Source organism: Corapipo altera, unplaced genomic scaffold (genome assembly GCF_003945725.1).
Source record: "Corapipo altera isolate COAL_440 unplaced genomic scaffold, ASM394572v1 61411, whole genome shotgun sequence".
NCBI classification, from domain to species: Eukaryota; Metazoa; Chordata; class Aves; order Passeriformes; family Pipridae; genus Corapipo; species Corapipo altera.
In genome coordinates, this window is record NW_020884875.1 from 18,838,685 (window position 1) to 18,864,414 (window position 25,730).

At 38.9% G+C, this 25,730-nt stretch overlaps 1 protein-coding gene and 1 long non-coding RNA gene across 2 annotated transcripts; both read left to right on the top strand.

Annotated features, from left to right (window-relative positions):
• The first annotated feature begins 383 nt into the window (after positions 1–383).
• On the top strand, positions 384–21,083 carry LURAP1L (leucine rich adaptor protein 1 like). Its single transcript, XM_027635260.1, has 2 exons — positions 384–676; positions 20,156–21,083. The coding sequence occupies exons 1-2, from the start codon at positions 488–490 to the stop codon at positions 20,528–20,530; spliced, it is 564 nt and encodes a 187-aa protein (XP_027491061.1). The 5' UTR covers positions 384–487; the 3' UTR covers positions 20,531–21,083.
• Positions 21,084–21,654: 571 nt separating this feature from the next.
• On the top strand, positions 21,655–24,754 carry LOC113943440. Its single transcript, XR_003526324.1, has 3 exons — positions 21,655–21,795; positions 23,346–23,459; positions 23,701–24,754. It is a non-coding gene; the product is annotated as an uncharacterized LOC113943440 (long non-coding RNA).
• Positions 24,755–25,730: the final 976 nt, after the last annotated feature.

A 25,730-nucleotide genomic window follows, 5' to 3' on the forward strand; every position in this document is an offset into this window, starting at 1 on the left:
GAGGGCACAAGCAGTTCCCAAGAGCTGTCCCGGGCGCCTGGCACAGTCCCCGCCGTGCGGGGGCGCCCCGCGGCCGCGGCCGCGCCGCGCCTCTTCTCCGGGCACCGCGGTGGGAGGGCGGTGCCTCGCCTCTTCCACCTGCCAGCGGCTTTAAAGTTGCAGCCGGGCGGGACGCGATGACTTGGGTCGCGCTGCCCAGGCCGGCGGCTGTCGGGGTGCTTCGCGGTCCCGCACACGGAGCAGAGCTGTTTTCCACCGTCGCCCCCGCCTGCCCGCCGTCGCCTTTCCCCGCGGCGGCAGAGCAGGGCCGGGGAGGGGGCGGCAGGGGCTGGTCCGCCCGGGAGATGCCCGAGCCCGCGGCGGGTCCCCCGCGCGGCGCGGCCGCCGTGGGTCTCGGCGCCTCCGCGCCCCGGCAGCGGCCGGACGGACGCGGGTAGAGCCGGCGCTGCCGCCGCCGCCGCCGCCGTAGGCCCCTGCCGGGCAAGCCATGGAGCCGCCTGACCTCCGCGACGTCGAGCAGAAACTGGGGCGCAAAGTGCCCGAGAGCCTGGCGCGGCCCCTGCGCGGGGAGGAGCTCGCGGCCCGCCCCGCCGCCGCGGCCCCCGGCCCCCGGCACCGCCGCGCCGCCGCCCTGGCCCGTCTGGAGGCGAAACTTCAGCTCCTGAGGCAGGAGATGGTGAGTAGCCGGGCGCCGGCCGCAGCCCTCACGCTCCGCCGCCTCCCGCTCGGCGGCACCGGCCGGGATGGGGACGGCGCTGCGCTCCCCCTGCCCTGCCGGCCCGCCCTGGGAGAGGCGCTGCCTGACCCGGGAGCAGCCGCCGCCCCGCATCCATCCCCCGGCGGGGCCGGGCGGCAGCGGGGGCTGCGGTGCCGGGAGGGCAGGAGGCTGCTCGGCGGAGCGGCGTAGAATGAGGAACTTGCCGGTTCCTTCCTTCGCAGCGTGGCAGTTCGCCAGTGACTCGCTGTTGGCTTCCATTCCTCTGTCAGCTCGTTAGAAGTACTGAAAGCTGGAGTACCAATAAACGAAATAATGCACGTATCTCTCACCTTTGTAAGTGCATTTTCTGCATCACACCTGTTTCCTGCTGATGACTAATACCTAAGGAGACACAGGATATTTTTGGGCTGGAAATTTGGCCCAGAATTCAGGGACTTGATTTCTGGACTTCAATCTTCAGAGACTTAATTAGTTCCAAACAGGCTACAGATGATGCACACTAATTCTTGAACAACTACTTATAATTTGGTGGAATGATTTCTCTTTTTTTTTGCTAGTGATCTGTGATGGGACTAAGGTGTACGTAGTTTGGAACTTAACTTGTTTACTGTCTTAATGCAGACGCTTGTCCTCCTTTGTATGCCACCATCTCAATAAATTTATTTTTTGATGATGCCAAAAAACTGGCTTAATTTTTTAAGACAAACAAAAAGAGTGCTCTTTGCAAGCAAGTGAGCACCTAGTGAACGCTCAGCACATACGATCTTGACAATGCAGGGTACCTCAGATTTGCAGCCACAGTTAGCTTCCATTTTTATTAGGGAGTAATTGTTATGTGAGGTCCTAAAAGACTCTTTTCAGTAGCAGTTCTTTCCATAGCTCCTACCAGTAAGCTTATTTGAACACAGCATAAAATTTGATCATGCTGGGATGAGGATTTTTCTGGCAATGTGTTGAGATAACTTTGTGCAACAGTCTTGGAACTCAACCGTTTACAGCAAACAAATCAATCTCAGTCTGTGTGAACGACTGTAATGCCATACCTTCAGTCCCTGTGCAATGTCACATATAGATAGATAGATAGATATAAGTAAAAGGTGTGTGGGTTCATAAGTGTTTTTAAAGAAGAAGCATGCTAAGCAAAAAGAGGAAGAGAATGGATATTTTGAGAGTTAATAGCCAAAATGGTAATGTTAATCTTGAGGGGTAATTTATAAATCACACTTGCTATTGTAGGGCTTCAGGTTATTTAAGAGATACACACAAATCAAGATATCAACATATTGCGTGGAGACCTTTTAGGCACCTTTCAGTATCTAAACAGGGCCAAGAAGAAAGCTATAGAGGGACTGTTTACAAAGGCATGTAGTGATGGGACAAGAGGGAATGGCTTTAAAATAAAAGAGGAGAGATTCAAATTAGACATTAGGAAGGAACTCTTTATTCAGTGGGTAGTGGCGCACTGAAATAGATTGCCCAGAGAAATTGTGGGTGCTCCATCCCTAGCAGTGTTGGGCTGGGGTTGGGCAGGGCTTTCAGCAACCTGGTCTTTTGGAAGGTGTCCCTGCCCATGGCAGGAAGATTGAAACTAGTGACATTTAATATCCCTTCAAACATAATTCTGTGATTCTGTGCTGTTAGTTTAATGATCACTGGGAATTTCAGTTTGGCATTGAGTAACACACTGTCAGCATATCTCATGTTTATTTTTTAATTTTAAGCTTGCACAATATTGTAGAATGACCTGCAGGTAGCTTATAATGTATGGGATGTCAGACTGCAAAGGAAGCAAATAAGGTAACCAGGGTTCTTGGCACGACTGTCTAGACATATCATGACAATTAGGCCTATTAAGGGGGGAGATGCCAGTGAGTTGCCCATATCACCCTTTCCATTCAAGTTGGTCTCTTCACCTACTTCATACTTAAAAGTTTCATGTCACAATCTTCGATTTGCCTCTTCTTCCTCCTGCCACCTAGTTTCCCTCTTTTTCCTTCATGCCTTAAGCATAAACATGTTTTAGTTCCAAAAGCTTTGACCTCTGCTGTTCTTCGTCTATTCAATGACTGACTGACTTTCACATCTGAACTCATTGCTCTTGGTAAGCAAGGAGAATTCAGTTACGTATCTCTTCCCATTTGACTTCTGGTCTGTGTATGCACATTAAACCACCAGTAAATGACTTTTTTGTGAAGTATTACTACCCTGTCTGTATCTTATTCATGCTTTCAGCTGTGTTCTGTAATCCAGACCCTGAAAGTGAACTACCTACCTGAGGTTTGTCTCTAGCATTTTCACTATTTTCCTCTATCCTAAAAGTTTCTTGATCGTCTTAATCTGTCACTTTCCCCTCTGCAGTTTTCTCTGTGGCATTGTGCAGATTTAATCAATTTAAGAACAATACCAGGTAAAAATTGTGGTTCTTTTCTATGGTGTTTTTTTTTTCTCTTTTACTGCATATCAGTCAAAACTTCTTATTTCAGACCTCTTTCTTATTTATTGTTCTTTGGCTTTGCTGCATGGCCTAAGATGACTTTAACATGTAGAAAAGTAGTTTATAGTTGCTGCAGTAGTAAAAAAATGCAAAAAATGGAACATACTAGAAGTTTAGAAAACCGAGTGTCATCCATCCAGCTGGTTTTTTCTGGTTGTGCTATGATGGCAAATCCTGCAGCCCACTCACCGAATTTTGGATAGACCTATCTATGTTTTTTTTTGCTTGCTTGTTTCAGACTTGAGGCAAACTTTTTGTAAGCATATACAAAACAAGGTTATTCAGGCTCTTCTTTTCTAGTCAAATATGGAAAAAATTGACAATATTTGACTTGGAAATGCTGGTTTTGACTGTGAGTTACAGTACCTGACAGATTGGTGGGGGGGGTGTGGCAACTGTACGCCTCCTGGGTAAAGGTCTTGAGGCTTGCAATTGCTCCTTCAGATCCTTTTGTGGTTCACAGCATATGGTTCTTTTTCCCTCAAGCCTGGTTTTGCTGATAGTCACTCCAATCACACACAAAGCAGCACAGAGTATCTTTCTAGAAAGGCAGACCTGCTTGGCCTTACTTCCCTTTCCCTATCCTCCACTTTCCCCAACAAGGCCGCAATGGAGACTGGGTTGGATCCTGAAAACCTCTGAGTTAAAAGGCCATAAAGTTACCAGAGTAGCAAGATGTAATTGTCAGTGCAGGTCAAAACACTGTGCTCTGGTCAGCTTAGAGTACTTCCTACTAGCTAATGTGGCCTTGACTCCGTATGAAATTTGTCACAATGTTACTGTTAAGCTCTTTTTTCCTGTGGTATTTTAGGTGGAATGTTCCACTGGGGAATTAATAATAACCTTTTATAGCTGCAGCCCTTTTTCTAGTGTACCATACTCCTGAGGTCACCATTCAAGTAGCTATGCACTACAGTAAATAATCAGTGAGGCTTATTCTGCAGCCTGAAATGATACTGCTTCAAAAGCCTCAATTCTCCTTCACAAGTTCTGAGGTTACTCAAAGGGAGATTTTCCTTAACACTTGAAGAAAGAGAGTGGGTTTTGGTTTTTTTTCCTTTAATTCAAAAGTTTCCAAAATCAACTTTTTAATGCCTTTTTTGAAGGCTAAAAAAATTAAAGAATATAGTCTACATTACATGCAATAATTAAAAAAATATTTTGCATAAAAATGTGTCAGGCAGAAAAGATACGCTGTGGCTTGGAATTGAGGGGTGGATGGCAGCGCTGGGACTTGGAGATTCCTTCTGGTGAACACTGTTGAGGATCAAATACTGTTTATGAGCCTGAAAGTCAAACTTGGTATACTGAGTGCAGCAGTTTTTAGAGTGAAGGATAAAGAAATTGAAACAACCCTATTTTCAAGGAGCATAGCATGCCAGATTTAGGCTAAACCTATCTGAGACAGAGGTACACTCCTATGCTTTCTCATTCTATTATTTTTTTAGTTGGGGGGGGGGAAACAGTTTTCCCCCTGCAGTTATAAAATGGTAAAACCCCAGGGGGTGGTGACCCTTGAAGTTTTGAGGTTTTACCCAATGAGCACTTCTGCAAAATATAAACATATCACAAGCAGAATGGAAGAGAAAGTAGTTGTAGTTGGTGGTAGAAGAGATGGCCATGTTGTAAAAGCCACGAGGAGTGAGAGCAGGAACCCCCCTGGGGGGGCTCTGGCCCCCCAGCCCCGGCTGGGGGCTGCAGAGACTTGGAACAGTGTTAGACTGGGCTAAGTGTCCGTAGCTGAACCGGGAGATATTTCTCCACTGTGAGCTGCAGCAAAAGATACTGAAAAGCGGCGGCAGAACAGCAGTGGACGGAGCGGTGGCAGAGAGCAAGGAAAGACAAGACCAAGAAGCAACAACAGGCAGGCAGCACACAGAGAGAACTCCTGGAAGGAGAGAGAGAAAGAGAACGAGAGCCTACAGTAGCAGAGAGAGAGAGGAAGTTGGGGTAAGAACTGAAATAAAACCCCATACCCCTCTGAGACCTCTGAGAAAGGAGGAAAATGATGGACTCTTACTTGAAAGAGTCTTAAAGTGCTACAGCACTTACAGAGAGGAGCTGAAAAGCTCCGAGAAGAATGCGGAGGGTGACCTTGGCCCCCCCGCTGCTTGAGACAGAGCACAGAGCTCTGTAGGGAACTTGAATCCCCTGAAGATAAGGACCGTCACAAAGACCACTGAGCTTCGTGATATGACGTAGTGAAGTGACCCTTGTCCTGGTGAACACAACCTATGGAAGAAGACCCCCGCTTAGAAACGAGTGGCCGAGGGGGCTTGGATACCCCCTCGTGAGTACTGGCAGAGATCCAACCACAGCTGCTGCATGAGAAGATAAGCTGCTGCCCTAGAGAGACTGCTGTTCTGAAAGTGGAAAGGATCTTTCCTTCTTCCCTCCTGGACTTTTATTTGGAGGGGAGAAGAGATTTGATCCATTGTAAATACTTATGTCATGGTAGAGATAGCTAAGATTGTATATAATGTATTGTAGTATTTATTTGTACAGTCATTGTAATATATTCCCTTTCCCCCGTTCTGAGTCTTGTGTGGTTGTCTGGAAAACCATCTCATTAGGTTGAGATGTGGGAGGGGGCTTGGACTAGGGAATTGGATTTTGGAGCTCTCAAACCATGACATTGTCATTGATCCCTGACAAAATGAAGTAGAAGTAAAAGCATCTTTTACTGACTGTAATTAAGGCAAATACAATCATTATGGTGCCAGTCATTCTTGGGGTTTTGTGTTGGTTTTGTTTTGCTTTGTTTTCTTGTTGCTTCTTTTGGTGGTTTGGTTTTGTTTTGGTTTATTTTGTTTTGTTTTTTTCACATATCCTTAACATGTCTATGAAGAAGCAAGTTGGAGGGAAAAACTGTTGTCACTTTTCTACCAGCTCTACAGAGTTTGAACAGTGCTTCAGATTTATTAGATCTACAGCTTGGGGGGGAGTCTACACTTATTAGTTTCTTTAAAGAAAAAAAAGTCAACAAAAAGTATTTGAAACATCTCTTTATCACTTGCTGTAGGTACAGGCTGCTATTTTCACTGTTTTGTATGATAACATCAGTTGTCTTAACTGAAGCCAAGTCTGGTTCAGTGTGCCTAGTCAGCCATGCAAAACTGTGTATCAGATGCTGGGTTTCTATTAGATTAATTGGAATTTTTGCTTAAAATCTTGACTGAAGATAAAATCTTAAATATAAAATTACTAGTGGCTAAGCCTCAAGCCTGTGTAGGACAGTTTGATTAACCTTTGTTTATTCGTGAGCAGTTATTCAGTGAGGCTCTTAGAAATAGAAAGACATACAGAAATAGAAATTAACTTATTTCCCCAAGTCCTCCTGAAGTTCACTGGAAAAGGTAGTAATCTTGGATCTTACTAGGAAGTTCTCTCCATACTCTTCAATTCACATGATGTAGTAAAGGAGTTTGTAATTTTTTGCGTATAATGCAAATTGGGCAGTGATACCAGGATACTCATGCTAAAAGGCACTCGTAGATTTATCCTTAGGGAAAATGATCAAATCTAACAGGAAAAAATTGCAACCTAAACAAAGTACCAGCACTTTGCCAGGTTTTCCACCTTTTCAGATCATCTCTGGAATGATGAGATGAGCAAGGTTATTTAAATTAATGCATATTTAACCATATATTTTGACTGGCAAATTTCACCCAGTGTGGGGCAGAAGAATTTGAATTGTGGAGCGTCTCCATGTTGCACTTGGTGCTTATGGCTGTTCTTATTCAGCTATAGCAGATGCTGAAGTGTTTAAGTCCTTAGGAAGTACAGATGAATATGTGCATACATTATTAGCTGCTGAATGGCCCAGGGTGTGAAACATTGCTGATACCTTACCTGGCAGCATCAGTGTGAGATACTTTGATACGTACGCTCCTGTTTCATGTATGGATCATCACAGCGGTGTTGGGGAAACTTGCAGTCAAGACTTCCAGTTAGACTGCCCATGTACTGTGAGACTTCTGCCAACCTTTATTTCAAAGAGTATATATTATAATTTCATGAATCATTCATGATTACTTTTTCAAGAATAGAAGAATCCTTGAAGTTGCTTTTTAAAGTCTGGTTACTGACAATTGAAAGACATGGAAACTAAAGCCTTTCTGCACAGAGTTTTACAGTTTATGATAGCTTTTAGCAAATAGATTATAAACTTTCTAATGAAATCAGCAGAACACCATGGTTTTCATAGAATAGCCTAGGATGGAAGGGCCATTCTATGAAGGGAGCCCAAAAATTGTCTACTTTCACCTTTCATAGGACCCAGAGCCTGGGTGAGAGCTGGGTGAGCGCTCTGTCCAGTTGCATCTTGAAAACCTCCAGCAACAGGGACTCCTCCACATACATGAGGAGGTTGGTTGTCATCACTGAAAAAAATTATCATGTATTAAAATGAAACCTCTCCTAGTCCTCTTTGTAGCACTAGAATACTGTGATGAGACATCCCCATCCCCAAGACTTCTCCAAGGAGAAAAGAACCTGTAGTCTTTCCTCATATGGCCAATATTCCAGCCCTTTGATCATCATAATTTTGTGTGGATGCTTTCTTTTATGTGGATACTTATGGCTAAAAATAATTTAAAAGTACCTTTTGTCTGTGAGCAGGTAAAACTTGAAATGTACAATACTAAATGCCTATATTGAGCAGAGATGATGGCAAACCAAGTGCATTTCTACTCTTCAATATTTTCTTTTTCCTAAATGTAAATACTTAAAGAGAAAGAATACACTTTCAATTCATGTTTTAAAGGTTACAAGATTATTTGTCTCTTCTCTGCTCTCGAGGCCAAAAACCTAGTAAACTTCCTGCAATGGACATGTTTATTTCCTATGTGTTTCATTTCTGTCGATGTCCTGGAAGAGAGGCTGGATACTTGAATCTGGAACAAACAAGGGTAAAGTTACAGGACTAAAAAGTCAGAGGGTCTGAGCTGTTGAAAAACAGCTGAAATTCAATTAAATCGAGTGCAATTTCTCTAATGGATTTTCACCCACATTTATAAGCATGGAAGTTAGATTTCTTGCATGTAAGCATGGTTCTCACATTACTGTTTGTAAAGTTGAAGAACTCTGATTGTAAAATTATGGACAAACTCATAATAAAAGGGAAACTTTTTTGATGTGAAGACAGACTTGTAGCCTTTGTTATGGAGCTTCTACTCTAATAAATGAGGCTTCTAATTATAAGCTTTTACCTGTGTTCATGATAACCAATCCTAATCTGAAGAGTGACCAAAACAAGTGACCAAAATTCATCCAGGAGGTCTGTAAGCCACCTCGTATTACAGCTATGAAAGGTATAAACAACACAGCTTCAAATCTAGAAGCACATTGGGATGGTCAGTTACTTCAGAGATAACCTGTCCTGTCTTCCAGTGGCAAGTCCCTCTACTGCGTGCCTGTGGATTAGCATGTGGAATGTGTCTGAGGATTTCCCTCCTGAAGTAGCTCCAAAGGAAGTTTCCCTCCTTCCATAAGAGAAGATAAGGAGAATATACTGGGGAGCATATATATATATATATATATATATATACATATATATATATATGTATATATATAGATATGTTAAAATTAGCTACTCTGTTTTGTTAGGATATGCAATCTCTCCTAGAGCTTCCATAAATATGGAGAAGAGCTTAGTGGCACACCTGTGCAACCCTGCTTTCATCAATCCAATCCTCATCCTTCCCCACCAACTAGCCTTTCTTAATACTTTTGTCAAGGGAATGGTATGGCACATTTGTTAATTAACAGGAAACACAAACTAGTGAAGCTGCTAGAGAAGTTACCTATTTCATTTACTGTGCTGTAAAATAAACTCCAAGTATTGCATGGCCCAGCTGGGTGCAGTGCCAGGTAAAGTGAAAACATTTAGTGACTGTAAAGCAATGCTAAACTGCTATTTAGCTGCTGGGAGTTTCAGATTTTATAAACACTTATAAACACTTTACTGGCTTAATTTGTAATTTTGTTTGCTGCATTCATGACTAAAATTCTTCCAGAAGGAGGGCCATTTTACTGCCATTATGCTTTGGCCATGAAACCTCTCTCTAGGTACAGAAGGAAACACATATCCAAGGATTACAATGTAACAAATGTGTTGAGTGTTTCCAAACTCACCAGGTTTTTACCTCAAGCGAGAAACAAAAATAGAACAGCTTTGCTGCTTTACGGTTTTCTATTACTTTTTTTTGTCTTCCTACAGAATTTCCACTGGTTTAAAGAAATGTATTTGAAATTGTTTCACTGCTTTTGTTTTCTCAGATACAGGCTTATGAGACATAACAGGCATTGGACATGACTAAATATTAAGTGTTTACTGAAAAGACTTTAATTTATGACGGAACAAGGGGTGACAGGCACAGACTGACACACAGGAGGTTCTATCTGTTTTACCTTGAGGGTGACTGAGCACCAGAACAGGCTGCCCAGAGAGATTGTGGAGTCTTACCTCTCTGGAAGTTTTCAAACCCCACCTTGACATGATCCTGTGCAACCTGCTGTAGCAGTGAGGTTGGATTAGATGATCTTCAGAGGTCCTTTACAACCCTAAGTATTGTGTGATGCTGTGATTCTGAATATCTAGCATCCTTCCTGAAATGAGATTAACATGTACCTTTTTAAGAGTGGCCAGAGAAGGCCTGTTCCAGCCACAATGAAAGCCTGAAGTTGTCCTCCAATGAGCATGATCATAAAACAGTGGTAATGTAGTGGTTTTATGTTGGTTTTGGTACTGAACAATCCTTTCCACGGGCAGGATTTGGATGGGACTGCACAAAAACATGACAACTTTGAGAACTCAATCATTGTAAACCCCAGCGTTAAATTATTTTTCTAAAAGTCTTCTCAAAACCATACACCTATGAGAGGAGCAAATATGAAACCAGAATGATAATTTTTAGAGATCTGCTCCTGTTCTTTGGCTCCAAGTGCATTTTACCTTCACAGGAACACTTTAACCACTGTGACTATTAGTGGTCTGTCCAGATGTCTTGGGGAGAATTGTGCTGTACACTGAAATATTTTTTTTCACATTATGGCCCGTGGCAGGGTCCTAGTGTTAAAGGGTTTGTAGGAATCGTAAATCCTGCAACAGCAGAGGAGAAAGCTTCTTCGCAGGAGAAGAATAGTACCACTGGCATGCCAAAGCAACTATAAGTTTCTTCAAATGCCCATGGAATTTACATCCTCCTTTGCTAGCATCTAAAACTAGTTGTTGTGACTGGAGCACTGGAGTGGAAGTACGGTCTGTGTTTTTCCCATAGCCAGACAAAGTAGCCCTCTGTGACGATCAATTTGTAAAGTTATTTATGCATTCACCAGTGCAGAGCATCAGTCCTCCCATTTCAGACAAAAAAGAAATGCAACCAAAACAACAGTATGATGTTCAAGCTTTGTTATTTCTCTGTTTCATTTTCATTAATTTGTACTTAGTTGACAAAATTACTTCAGAAGCGTCCTAACCAGCCCTTTTCAAATGCAACTGAACTTCTCTAATCCAGACTTATTGCGTCCTGGTTTTCCTTGTCTAGTTCTCTCATTTTCTAGGTCACCCTTGATTATTTGCAAAGGCCATGTTTGTCTTTTCCTAGCCATGTGTTGCAAGTATTGCACCTTATTTCTGCTCCCCAACTAGCTTAGTAGCTAGTATTTTCTCAGTAGAAAGAGAAATGGGAAATATAACTAATGACCTTGATTCCTTCCCACTCTACTTATACCTCTGGTAACTGCGTTACTGGTTGCTGAATTAGAATCACTTTACACCGCCCCAGGACTCTTCTATGTAGAAATCTTCATTAAGAACAGATTTAAATTAAAAAAGAGTAGTATGACATGAATTAGAGTTGTGCAGGAGAAGCTGAGGATGGCACTATATGGTGTGGATGATAGTTATTGGTCAGACGAGAGTTCAAATAATATAGAAAGACTGGTACCTACAGTGCCTGATTTTGCCTTGAAGTTTATAGTTCATGACTGATTGCTGTTGCTACCTTCTCATATCCTTCCCTGGAAGTATAGGATTTTTCTTTGTTTAGAACAGTATGCTTTCACTGTTCTACCTGGATAATCATGCCTTGTGACCTGCAGAACAGATTACTGCAGTATGTTCTGTAGGAAACAATGGGGTACATGGCTTTTTGATCCATAATGGCTCAAAAGCTGCAGCTAGCGCAACTTCCAATAACCTACTTTCTAGTTGTGCTGGACAACTTCAGCATTTCAGCTTGCTAGAGATGGTTCTAAACTCTTGTTTGCTTCTGGATCTTTAATCCGTAGATTCTATATGCGTCTTATCTGCTAGTTGTTTGATACCTTCTTAGTGGATGAGAGAAAACTAAAGAAGCTAACTTTTTATAGATATCTGGAAGTTTGAACGGGTGTTTTTGTTTGAAAGACTCAAAATATTCAAGTTCATTTTATCTGAAAGACCTAAAATTTGCTAGTACTTTCTGATAGGCATAAAGACTCTGCAGGAATTGGTTTTTTGTTTTATTTTGTTTGGGGTTTTTTTTACGTTTTTGAATATTTTCAAAATTTGGTGTTATCTCTGTAAAAGCAATATTTTCAAATTTTGGATATGCCTATAAGTAAAACCCATCATCTTTTTTCACTTTTACTTTAGTTATATGCTTTTGAGCATATTTGCACAGTGCCAGTATTAAAAATAATTAATTTTAAAGGGATGAACAGATCTGGAGTGGTTATTAACCAAACGAGCAGATATTTTAACCTTTTTTTCGCATTGTGTTTTTAAGACCATGTTTTGGTCAAGACAAACATAAGACAGAGAGTGAAATTCAATGAAATAAAAGAAATTAGATATGCTACTGAGCCCCAGAGCTGTCTCATGTTGGTGGGGTGACACATACAGTCCTGTGTTGTGGCTGGTGTCCAGAACACTTAATAATGATGCTGTGATCGTCCATCTGGTGTAACACTTTCTGACACCAACAGCCAAACGTTACCGCTTCATATTGACCTGAATGTTTGCAATGGTATTATCTTGTCTGTCAACGTATGTGGGTCCATATTATGGATTGTTCTGGACATTTTCACCTTTGTCATAGATACATCTCTAAAGGTCAGATGATGCTTTTATGACAGTAGCATGAGATATTTGGAAACATTTGGTGAAACTTTCCAGTAGCATTAGAAGTTTTTGCTCTTCTCAAACCCCTACATTTCCTCACTGCTCCTTTTTGTGTTAATTCAACCAAGCTTTAAAAGAATCAGGATCTTCCTTTTACATTCATTCATCTTTATGAGGCTGGATGTTTCTCTATCTGAATTCTGTGGTACTTCTATATTTAAAGATCTTATTTTATTTTATTTTAATTTGGACAGGAGGTCATGAAATAAGAACTTAACTGATTAACCTTTATTTTTTCCTCCTTCTTACTCTGAGTTGTATAGCATGTTTCTCTCTGATAATTCTTGTCATATCTACTTAGGAGATATTTAAATTGTTCCTTCTTTTTCACAGTAAAATAAAAAGATAGCCAAAAACCTAGAACAAAAAAAAAACAAACAAAAAGACACTATACCTCCTGAGATTTTTTTTATTACACTTAATCATACAAGATACCTCAAATTGTATAATGTTGAAAAAAAAAAAAAGAATTGTACCCTACTGAGCAAATGATTCATCTGAATCATTGATATTTTACTATCGAAGGTATTAATGCAAATGACAGGCTACACACATACACACTCCACAGAAAAGGACTGTGCATATTTCAAGGAGGTGGAAAAAGGCCTTATGATCCACTGTTTCTATTTTTTGAGATAATGTGATTAAACAATTGCACAACTTGGCAGTATGTATTTTCCTGTCAAGTCTGAGAGGAATCAATTACTATGCATAAATTAAAGTATTAAAATACGATGTTGTAAGAGAAATGTAAATAACCAATACTGTAATTTCCTGTACCGGATGATAACTATACTCGCATAATATTTTAGTCATTTATTTGCAAGAAATATCCTTGGAACCTGTTAATTATGTTATTTAGTCTCATTGCTTGCTGAGTTAACTTGCTCTCTGATGAAGTTGCTCTGCCTTCCTGATTATTCTGGTGGTGGCTCAGGCTTGACTGCTCGCTTCCTTGCTTTAGCTAATCAGCTGGTAAACTCTGCTTTCAGAAGGAGAATCCTTTTTTGGCTGATGGAGAATCACAAGGTCTCTCCTTCCTGGTTAAAAATCATTGTGCACAAAGCTATGTTATGTGGCTGCCAAATTTTACAGGAGGACCTGCAGAAATATTTATCGGAAGCATTTGGTGAAGGATTGTACTGGACTGCAGCACCTTGAAACAGGTGATGATGACTACACTAGAGCTTCTGTTTAAAGTAGCAAAGTAGCAAAGGGTGCAGACAGAAAACCAAATGACTGAAAACTGACTGACTGCTCACTTTCTGAACAGCTGGGACTTCAGTGATTGTAACGAATGCTGCCTAAAAAACTGCTATGAGGGTTTTAACAATTTTGGAGTCTTCAAGAGAAACAAGAGTATAAACAACCTCTTTGGCAAAAGTCAAAAATCAAGTGATTAAGACTGCTTCTGTAGCCTGCCACAATGTTTTTATTGTGACTCATAATGAAGTACAGCTGAGAAAGGTCAGTGTAACTCACTTTGCAGAAATAAAGTAGATCAGCAAACTGCAACTACAAATCAATGGATCGCATAAATTTAGCTTTTGAATGAGCACATAGCTTTTGTATGTGCTCTCTCATTGTCTGAAGTTTACCACAAGCCTAAAAAACAGGAATAAATAAATGGGAAAATGTTACAGCAATACATTTTGAAAGAAACCAGGTCCACAAAAAGCTGTTGATCTACATATATCACTGTTAACCAAACTTTTATTTACCTAAATCAGTGTGAGGTAAATCACAGTCAGAGACATCTGGCCTAATGATGAACACTGCAGCACCTACCTCAATTTACTGACAGTCTCATTTCTGCCAGGCTTTGGTCAACATCTCTGTTGTTTGAGAGAGCTCACATACAAGTGTCAGTCAGGTTGGTTGGGTTAGCCTGAATTACTGTAGCGCCTGAATTAATCAGAGCTAGTTGGCTTTGCTATGGAGTGAATGTGAAGTATTCCCAAAAGCAGTTACAGTTTCACCTGTGCCGATACAATCCCTTCCAGTTAAGGATAGTAAACTTATGTTCTTACACTGTGTAAAAAAAAGCTCTGGTTTTTTTGCAGGAGATGCTGAAGATTGTATTCAAATTCAGAAGTCAGCCTAGACATTCTGATTTCTTCATCTTGATCCTGAAATACCATTGCCTAAAGCAACATCATTATTTGAGGAAACCACTGCAAATATTTTGAATCAGTGAGACAATTTAGAAGCAGGCAAGATGTTTAAAGACACGCGGATGCATATGTATTAATTAAAGTAGAATGTAGCTCCTGCACAGCCTGTTAATCATCTTGTGTGTTAAAGGAGCAGACGTTATCTGTTATTTGTGAGTTTATTTTATTTTAGACATGTTAACTGGAAAAAGAGCTTCTCTTCTACTCAGTGGTATCGAGAAGCTGTGGTAGTACCATTTTGAGCTTGCTGACCTTCAAGTGGCATGCTTCTTGCTTTGTGGTGGTTGTCCAATAAACAAAGCCTCTGTGTGTGTCACCGCACTTGTCCTTGTTGTAAATATGTTAACTTGGTGACTCCAATTAAATAATGCTTGCATTCACATGTTCTGAACCTTGGACATTGAATAGATTGTTTATGGTCTTTTTAGCTTATTATATATATTCTCTCACAGAATTGGCTGATGAGGTTTAATTGTTCAGGTTTTTATCCTTATATATCTGCTTATTATATTTGTATCTTGAGAAGACTTGAATAATTCAATATTATTAACCACTGTTTACTTTCCACACTCTCATCTTTCTCTTTGTAAATTGATTTTCTTTAAAAATTGTTATTCAGTGTTTGTCATAGCAAAAGTAACACCAGGAAAAAGTGGAAGAAGACTAGCTTTTTTGACAGAAGAGGCATTGCAGAATGCAAAACAAAGTATTACTTGGACATCAGTTTTTAGGGTTTTTTTTTAAATTATATATCAAAATAATTCATAGAAGTCATTATTCCATGGAAAACTGAGGTAATCTACCTTTAAAAAAAGAAAGGGGAGGTAGGCATAGCTGGCAAGCTGTTCATCCTGAATGATATAGGAAATAGTGGAAATTGAGTAGGAAAGTGGGAAGGAGTGACTGACATGTCCTAGAAAAATGAAACAACAGTAGCATTAATATTCCTGAACTGTAGTGGTCATACACCTACTTGACATGGAAATGTTCTCCTGGTTAGAAATTTTGTTTGTAAAAGGTACAATAGAGATGGGTATGGCAGCATTTAACAACAGATGGAATTGACTCTTCATCTAACCCTCTTCACATATTCATTATCTTCTACAAGACTCCTCACATGCTGAACCTCTGAGTGACTTTCCATATAGAACTGTACTTTGCTACTGTTTCCATCCAACTTCCATTTATAGTGCAATATGTGCCCAAACTCATACTGCTTTAGAACATAGATTCCACAGTAGCCAACACTAGATCCATGTTTGAGTCTTGCTCGAGACCCTGTACAGAACAGAACTTCTGTTATGAGTGACTTAAATACCTCCCTGAATCCATTAACTTGTAAGTATAAGATTGTTTGCCTTACTGTAGGGACTTATTTCACTGTGATCTGGCTAAAAGATTTGTCTTGAAGGAAATACCTTATTATTTAGGCTCACTCATTTCTTTTACTAAGGAGCTCTTTACAGCACACAACATGAAAGTGTTGAGGAAAAAATGAAACTAAAATAGTTTAAATAAACTTAGGAGTATCTTTTCGTCAGATGACATTTTATCATTGACACTAATATCCCTGCAGACTCTCTGTAATTAGAAGAAGCAGCAACATGTGAGCTCAGGAATGTAAAAGAAAGTAATCTGCAAGAAGAAACTAGAGTTTCAAACAGCTTTCAGATATTAAAAGGTTATATTGAACAGAATTTTTGGCTTTGCCATTTTTGGAAGGAAACAGCACCCGTTGTATTCAGACCAGAATGGAAACTGCCTACAGAACATGCAGCAGGAAAACACAAGTCCATTTTGCCCATATTCTGAGTGCAAGTGCAACTTTGATCCAAAAGCTAAGTGACCAGTCTGGGACAGCTAATGCACTACTTTGGGTGAAGGCCAGGAAGCAATAATTTTCTTTGTTAGCAGCCCTGGTCATTAAGATTTTTATTCTAAAAACAATAACCTTGTCAAGTCCTTTTTTAAAAACAATATATATATAAAAATAGCATGAATATTTGTATATGTCTGTACATATATATGTACACAAATGCCCATATGTTTGTAAATATAAATTCTCTTGAATATATAAGCCAGTGTTGTGCATATTATTATGGATGACCAAAAGCAAGGCTAGTTGCGTAAGGAAGAAATATTTTGTTAGAATAAACAGTATGAGAGAGAGGCACAGACAGATGCTTAGACCATCTATCCCTTCCAGACTAAAGATCTGGTCCTGTCTGAATGCTAGTCTGTCCACCTGTGCTACCAGACTGTGTTACTTGAAAGATGCTGTCACTTTAATTTCATTATTTTATCTTACTGTGACTAGCTATTAACATTAAATATTTATGATCCTTCCTGTGGATCTACACTATTGTAATTATATAAATTAAGCAAAAATATATAAAAACCTGTAGAAAGAATTTATTTTTTGCTCTCTTATCATGAATCATTTCCTCTGTACACCACAAGTTTTGCTGAGGACTGATCTATGCTAACACACACCTTCTCTATGGTAGTGCTGCACTACCTCTTACTGTACGTAACAAGTGGAGCTGTCAAACATGGTGATATTTTACTCTGTTTAGTGCCTTTAGCTGAACCATCTTGGACTGATTTGTTTACTTCAACAGTTAAATTGATTACAGCCGTGTAAGTGACTAAAAACTAATGTGATTGTGTCTGGGCTAAAGCTGATAAGGGGCAAGAAATGTCATTTTGACATCCTTGTATTATCAAGCAGATGATGAAGTAAACCATGTTAAAGAAAGATGACACTTTTTGGACTACTTTTTTAATGTTTGCTTTAGGAAAAGCGCACTCTTGATATGGGAGACTTGGGATGACATGGTAGCTAGGAGGAGGAGAACTCTAGTAATCAGGAATGCAAAGAATTGCTTCTAGTAAGGCTATTCCACAAGAAGGATGTAGCTGTGGGTGTATTTAGAGCAAAAAATTATTTCCAGTGAACTGTTGTCGCAGGTCCGATAGGAAGAGGGGACAGGACACGAGGACTGGAGCAAGCAGACTTGTTTATTCAGGCGTCTGTCTGATTCTTCAAACCTCCTGCCAGGGGAAGGGGCAGAACATCGGGTGGGCTATCAGACAGACAAACGGGGCAGCAAATCAGAACAGGGCACAGGCAAAAGGGGGAGGAGGAAGCCTGGGCATGTGCAGTTGTGCACTGTGTAGTATGGATACAGTGAAACCACATAATAACAGTAAAGTCCATATGAAAATCCTGCCAATTGCTGTATGCTTTTCTCCATGCCTGGAACTGTTCCCATCCTGAATCTTGCTTCTCTACAGTGAACTGAATCTCAAATATATGAGATTCCCTTTATCTAGAAGGGACTGTTTCATTAGAGTCATATTAGTTCTAGTTCTGTTGAACATTTTCTTAATCAGCCTTTTGGGAAATTTGTCTCCGAGCTTGCTTATATTCAGAAAGTTGCTGAAGTCTGTAGTTGCATTTGAGAAGCTGAGTAATTTACTGCTTTCATGACAGCCTAGTTGCTGAGCAAATGGTTTCTAGTGATTTATTAGTAGGACTAGAGGAACTGACTTGTGCAGAAGAACAACAAAATGGTCAATTTGTTTTCATAACCTCACATCTGAAACAATGAGAGATGGACAGTATTGTTAAAACTGTGAATGGTAAAGCCATTTTGCACAGTACCAGGTTAACTGTGTTAAATCCTGGGATGTTGGATTGAGAATAAATCAGAAGTCATTTTGGTGATTGGGAAGAAAACTGGGAATACATGTGACAGTTACTTAGGCAGTCTGTTACTGGCAAAGTGTGAAATATCTTTGCATTGGGTTGATCCTGACCAGTAACTAAGCACCCACCAGCTGCCCACTCACTTCCCTCTCCTCTTCCAGAGGGATAGGGGGAGAGAAATGGAAGAACAAAAGTAAGAAAAATTCATACATAACAAAGACAGTTTAAAAAGTCAAGGAAATAAATCAAAAAAATCCAAACAAGTGATGCAAAGTCAGTGATGCACTATGTCCTGCCAGTAGACCAATGCTCAGCCAGTCCCCAAGCAACAGCTGGATTGGAAAGACTAAATGCACAGGTTTTATTGCTGAGCATAACATTATATGGCAAGGAATATCCTTTTGGTGCATTCTGGTTAACTTTCCCATCTCTGTCCCCTTAAAACATCTTTCTCTGTCCCAGTCTACTCGCTGAGGGTGCGGAGTGAAAAACAGAAAAGGTCTTGGTGCTGTGCAGTCACTACTCAACAACAGCTGAAACACTAGTGTGCTACCAACATTGATTTAGTCACAGATACAGAGCACAGCATCACACTGGCTGCTAGGAAGCATCCCAACTACAGCCAGTACAATCTTCTGCAGTATCTAGCAAAATAGAAATACATGAAAATAGCTTTTTGAACAACTGCACCAGGTCAATGTAATTTGGGTACTGAGAATGTGACATTTGAGTATGGAAAGAACCATGTTCAGATTGTACTCTCAGCAAAACAAGATACAGTCTCTGCTTCCTGAGAATACAGATTCCGTTCCAGTCCATTGTGTATGAACAATACGGGTACTATTTTTCTGTATAACAGTTGTTAACATGGAGAATACCTTAAAATATCTATTGTCTCATGTAACAGATCTTACTTGTATTTTCAATTGAGTGAAGATGTTCAAAGGTGTCATAGATTTTTTTTGCCAATACTTGTTATATTTCAGATTAAGAGAAAGCAGCAATGAATTTAACCCTTAGGCCTCACCTTTATTTGTCATCTGAAGTGGCTTGCTTATAAATTGGCTTATATAGTTGGCCTATTAAGGAAAGCATGAAGTCGATTAACTCAAGTATGTCTGTGAAATGCAACACCACAATGTTCCACTGTGCATTGCCGTTAACACTTCTGTGCGTACACATAGACCATCACAATTAAGTGAGAAAGTAGGAGTTGGTACTTAATGTCCATTTTTTTATTTAGTTATTTATTGCAAATTGTTGCTCTTTTGACTGTGAACTCATCGCCTTCATCTAATGTAGGTTTAAATAATTGAAATTTATATTTTCAATAAGTTCAATATTTTAACAGTCAGACACTTATACAGCAGATAGTAACATTGACGTAGGAGTAATGTGAGTAAAAGTTGAATGTCCACAAGCTTTTTTCCAAATGATGCACATCTGAAAATTTTAGATTGCCCAATAATGATAACTTTGGGTGAACGCTTAGATGCCTGTAGCCGCAAGTAGCTTGGAGTAATTGCAAATAGAAATGGCTTGGTGTCTTGCTTCTCTGATTAGTGAAAAGCTGTCCCCAAGTGTAGTCATATTAGCTGTGTTTCTCATCTAACTAACATCATACCAGTGTGTGTATAAATGTTGTCATTGACTAGCGTTCCCATTAATGGACTGCTTAGGTAGCCTGATTAGGTTCCCACTTGACCTTCATTGAAAGCATTAGTATAGCAATATATATTTTTTTTTACTTGTATTTAAGTAGGTTGGCTCTAGATTTGAAAGCTGGATTTTTTAATGTGTTTTCTTTTAACCCATTCTTTGCCTCCAGTCTGCTATTTGGTTTGATTTTGAAGAAAAAAGAGTAATTTTTTTAATCCTTTTTACATTATAGGTTAGTCTCCGAGCCACTGATGTGAAACTTATGCGCCAGCTCCTTATCATCAATGAAAGTATTGAATCAATCAAGTGGATGATTGAAGAGAAGGCCATTGCCAGTAGAGGCAGCAGTTTGAGTGGCAGCCTGTGCAGCTTGCTGGAAAGTCAGGAGACATCCCTCCATGACAGCTGTAACAGTTTACAAGACTGTAGTGATGGACTGGATGGAATATCAGTAGGGAGTTATTTGGACACCTTAGTGGATGATGTCCCTGGTCACCAAAGCCCTTCAGATATGGACAAGTTCAGTGATTCTTCTGTTACGGAGGACCCACAGCCTCTTCATAAGCATCCCAAAATTGATTCTGATGAGTACTACTGTTTTGGTTAATAAGGAAAAGTTCCAGTGGGACACAAATGCACTTGTACTTATCCTTTTTCTTTGCTGCTGTTTTATTTCATGTGCAAAAGCCCCAGAGTTCTCTTGGAAAGAGAACATAATATGATACTTCAATGCTACTGCATAACTTTTCCGTTGCTTCTAATGCATTTTCTCCTTGATAGGTTGGGCCTTTCTTCTCCTTGCATTTTCTTTTTCATAATTTATTGTCACAATTTTTCTTTCTGGTTTTTTTTTGTTTCCATTTTTTACGGTGCTGTATTTACAGGTCTTTAAAAGTGGTGAAGAAAAAGCTTTATCTTTAAAATGAGACATCAGGGAATGAGAGCAACAATTTTGTATTTGTTAGCAATAAAATATCTTCTAAAAAATACATGTTGTCATAAATTTTATTGACTATCAGGTTTGGTCTTTCCAAAGACACTGTTTTTATTGAGCCTTAAATCTGAATCTTGAAATTACCTCTAAAAATAATTTTTCTTTTATAAGCAATGAAATTTGGTTCTCTTAGACTGTCTTCACTTGAAATATAAAGTATCCTAAACTTTTTCTGTGTGGGATTTCTTTCTTTTTGCAATGTTCTCATGTCTCTTGTCTAATTTTGCCTTTAAATTCTGATTCTAAGTTTGCTTTTTTATTCAGCAGTGTTGTCCTGCTGTCTTTTGGTTTTTCATTTGCAAGTAAGAGTTTGCTTTAACCTTTTTGTGCTTGTTGGTGCAGTGGAGAGCTGCAGCTAGTCAGTTATGATAAAAACAGCTGAGAACTAAAACAGTAATTGTTGTGTGGAAAGTCTCCTGGTCCGTGCTTTTGTGCAGAAAACTAGAAGATAGATTTTTCTTTTAACTGCTTCAGAATTATGATAAACACCTGAAGGTTTTATCCTTCTACAGTAAGAAAAAATTAGAATAAAAGAAATAGAATTGAACTAGACACTTAAACACATAATGAATGTGTATTTCCAGTGTACAGATAGTGTACAGTGTTCTGTTTTGCCATGTCTGGCAGTATTCTTACTGCTAGTAAACATGAAATTCCCTCACCAAAGAAAGTAATATTTGATAAGTAAAAGGCAGTGTCCCACTTAAGAACTTTTTTACACTTTCTGAAGGGATAAACTAGCACATGCAGCAGCAGATGTATGTTAATTTAGTTCATTCTGAGATAAAGTAATAATCCGATAAGGTTCTGCTCTTCCAAGCCATGTTTCCATGGATCTGTCTTGTCCAGTCTTGAGCAACATTAAATGTGAAGAACAGGTAGAAAATCAAGAAATTGAAAGTGGTAATTTGTGCTTTGTGGGCTAGCTCCATTACTTCTTAATACAGAAGATTTGTGTCCCTCAAAATTAAAAACCAAGACATGTATGTTTTGCTTTGAACATCATGATTTCTTCAAATATTAAAGAAATGTGTGGTTTTCAAGAATGAGCCTTCTCAGTTCTGCTTCTGAGATCAACCTGGGTATTTCAGATAGCTTGAAGAAAAATGGAGGCAAACCCTCAAATAGCAATGCTGTGCTGACTTAACTTTTTTTTTTTAATTCCTTCCCAAGTTTATGACTGCTGGATGTAGTTTAAAAAAAAAAAAGTTTGAATTAAAAACGTTGGGAAAAATTATTTCTCAGTGTAACATTAAATAGAACTTCAAATTTGAATTCAAAATAGGTTTTACTACTTTAAATTATTTTAATCTAAGGAACAGAACTGAATACCTGATATAAAAGTATGGCTATCTTGAAAGCTTTTTCTACCTTTATCGCTTGTCATGGAAGTTAAATATCAGGATGTATACTCCCTCTGAATCTAATGAATGTGCAATATGTAGAGTCTTTTCTTCCTCAACTGAGATTTTGGGCAGTAGGCCAAGACACACATAAAATTTTTCTAATGTGTAAAAAATTAAAGATTATTCTTAACGTACATTCTCAAATATCCCCTCAAGTTACGCCGAAATTATTTCGAGGAAAATAGTCTATAGCTGTCATTCACTCTTTCACAGCTGGAATACTGGATAAAGAGTAATTACATCAGTGATAGATTTATCACATTATGACTTAGAAGTCCATTTAAATGGGAATCAAAGGTGGGGGGGAAAAAACCCGCTACTAGAAGTGGTGACATAAAAGCTGTATGTGATTAGAAGCTTTTATTCCTCCACGTCTCGACTGGAAGTGGAGAAAGAGTACAAATACCAAAACAGAGGTGTCAGCAGACTGTTAGAAGTAAACAAGAATTTTCAGGTGTTTGTTTCTGATATCCAAGAACATGAACACTTCAGAGATTTAGGTTTAACTTAAATTCCTTAATTTCAATAACAGGATTTCATAGTCAGTAATTTACTCTGACTTGTCACTTAAGACAGATCATGAAATTTGATCATCTCTTAAAATTAGTCAAATAGCTTACACCTGAACTACTACTTGACTGTTTAGGCAATGGAAAATGTTCAATGCTCATTAAAAAAGTATTCACACTGAGTCTTCAACTTTGGTTTTAAAGTTTGCATATTTCTTCTAACTTCCTCTTTATCTGGTTGACCTTGGTTTTGCAGAATCTTTTTGTGGTAAAAAGCGATCTGGATGCCCTCTTCTAACATAGACTTCTTTATAATTTTTTATCTGATTTAGAGAAACTCAGACACAAAGCTGTGTTTGTTTCAAATGGATAAAAGCAACAGTATTAAAAAAAGTGTAAAAATAGCAAACATAATTCATTATTCTGTGTCACTTTCTACCACCTTGGCTCTTGTGACACTCAACTTGCTTTCATGCATGACAAACCATTTCAAGAAACTTTGTAAAATCACAGGTGATGAGCAACCAGTCCATTCTTATTTCCATACCACTCAAGTTTTGTCTTTGAAAGACATTCCACTATGGTACCCGTGTGATTCAGAGGCAATAAGGCACAGTCAAAAATAAGGTAAATAGAGTATGCTTTCTGTTTTAGAATGAGTCTTTCCTGTTAATAATAGGAACCAGCTAGTAAGTTAATATGCTCTGGTTCACAAGCAAACTACTGAAGTGAGGGCGGGGGGAGGGAAACTTATATTTTCACATCTGAAAACTGCAGTTCTTTAAAGATTCTGCCAAGACAGTCTAGTTATGAAGTTTCGAGGCACTTTCAAAAGAGAAATTAAAATTCTTTGAAGTCTCTCTGCCAGCTGCCAGGTCTACTATTGATCTCAAGATTGCACGACTATGTTTCCACAAATGCTGTGAAAGTGTGAAGAACCAAGCAGAAGCTCTTCCATCAGTGGGCCTGAAACACTGCACTAGGAGACCAAAGACAGAGCAGCATCTCTGTGTTTGGAAGAGGAACTACCATTATTCTATGAATAGAAACAAGATGACTAAAAAAACCAGAAATCTGGTGTAACTTAAAATGAGGCCTAACTTTTGAAGGGAGTGGTAAAATGCTGGAAGTACTGTAGAACTGTCATTTGAAGTTTCAAAAATCTTTCTCTGCATTTCCCTTTGAAAAAGAGAACTAGTTAGTCAAGGTGGGTGAAGTGCAGTCTGAAGTTATGTCTGGTTACGTCATGTAGCTGCATCTCATATAACCCTATATAAATGACTGAGAAACTGTGGGGGTTTTGTTCAGTAATCTTAAGCAGTTACTAAGCTGTCGAAAAAGCCTGTGCTAGTATTTTTCATCTTGCCAACACTTCTGAACCAAGTCTAAAAGATGTGTCTTTGATATAAAGAATTAACATATACCCAGTAAACATGAGACCAGCAGAAATATCAATCACTGTACAGCAAAGGAGGCTTTGTTTTGCTTTAGATGTACTCTCTTTCAGAAAGTTTGTCTTTCTCAGAATACCTATGAATTGACTATAGAAACAGTATAAGAGCATCCTGCCTTGAAACAAACAGAAGCTTTTCCCTTACATAACTTAAAAAGAGATTAATGCTGCCAGCACTTGACCCTCCCGTTGGCCAAAGATTAAATTTCCCTACTAAGTATGTCTAGAGTAAAAATAAAACAATTTATTTTTTCCCCCATGAAATTTTCTATGCTATGGCATACCACTAGTTTGGTCTTCAGGGCTGACATTTCCCTACTATCTTGCTTGGTTTCCTTGGCTCAGTCTCAAAAATAGGATATTTGAAAAGATGTGTCTTTTAGTTACAATTAGGGAACTACAAGAAACAAATATATAATAATAAATACTAATGACAGAATTTTGAGTTGAGGGATGGGTTGTTGTTTTGTTGGGGTTTTTTGGGTTTTTTCTTTTTTTTTTTTTCTTTTTTTTTTTTTTAAATAAGCTGCAAAAACTGTTTGGGTATTCCTGAGCAATTTTTTAATTTTTCCCCCCCATTTTTTCTGATATTCATATAGAGAGAAAACAGCAGATTGAGCCCAAAGGTATGAAATCATGCTTTTATCTGGGAACACTTATCCTCAGTGCAAACTTATCAGCATTGCTGGGTTGAAAATTTTATAGCTGACAGCTATAACATTATAGTCCTTTAAAACCCTTTTGCATAATGACAGCATTGTTCATCTTCTAGAAACTGAAACCTTTTTAGTTTAGAAAGGATACTGCTTTGATTTTGTGAAGGAAAACTTTAATGTAAGAAAACAGTAAATTTTGGTTTATGAATTATGAACTCAAAGGACAAAGTACACAATAAAATAAACATATTTTGTGTTAGGTCTGTCTTATAGTATACTGTGTTTCTCTTTAATGTTGTTAGAGACAGCATTTGTCTTCAATCTGTATTATATGACTAAAACCCAAAAAGTAGTTTACTTTTTACAGATGGTATTATGTGAGGTTTTGTCAGAACTATTTAAAGTTGTAAGAGCAGTAAGAGAATGCACTGGAATACTGAATTAAAAATAGGTTTTAAGCTTTAGAAATTTTAGTTGTAAACTATTTATTATTGACCATATGAAGAAAGAAAAACTCTTTTTTGACTCTTAAATATTATTTTTTTGCATTCCAAGTTAATTTCCAAGAACCAACACTACAGAAAGAGAACAATAAATGTTGTATGTGAGATTATTCATATAAAATTACTTGGTTAATTCTTTGTTCAAGTTTTGCTGTCAGAAGTGTTCCCATCATCTTACCAGATGAATGTCTAAACAATAGCGTATGGCTTATCTGGAAAATCAGTATTAAGCAATACAGCATAAAGTTGTATTTATAATGAAGTGATTGTGCTGCCTTTTTAGAGA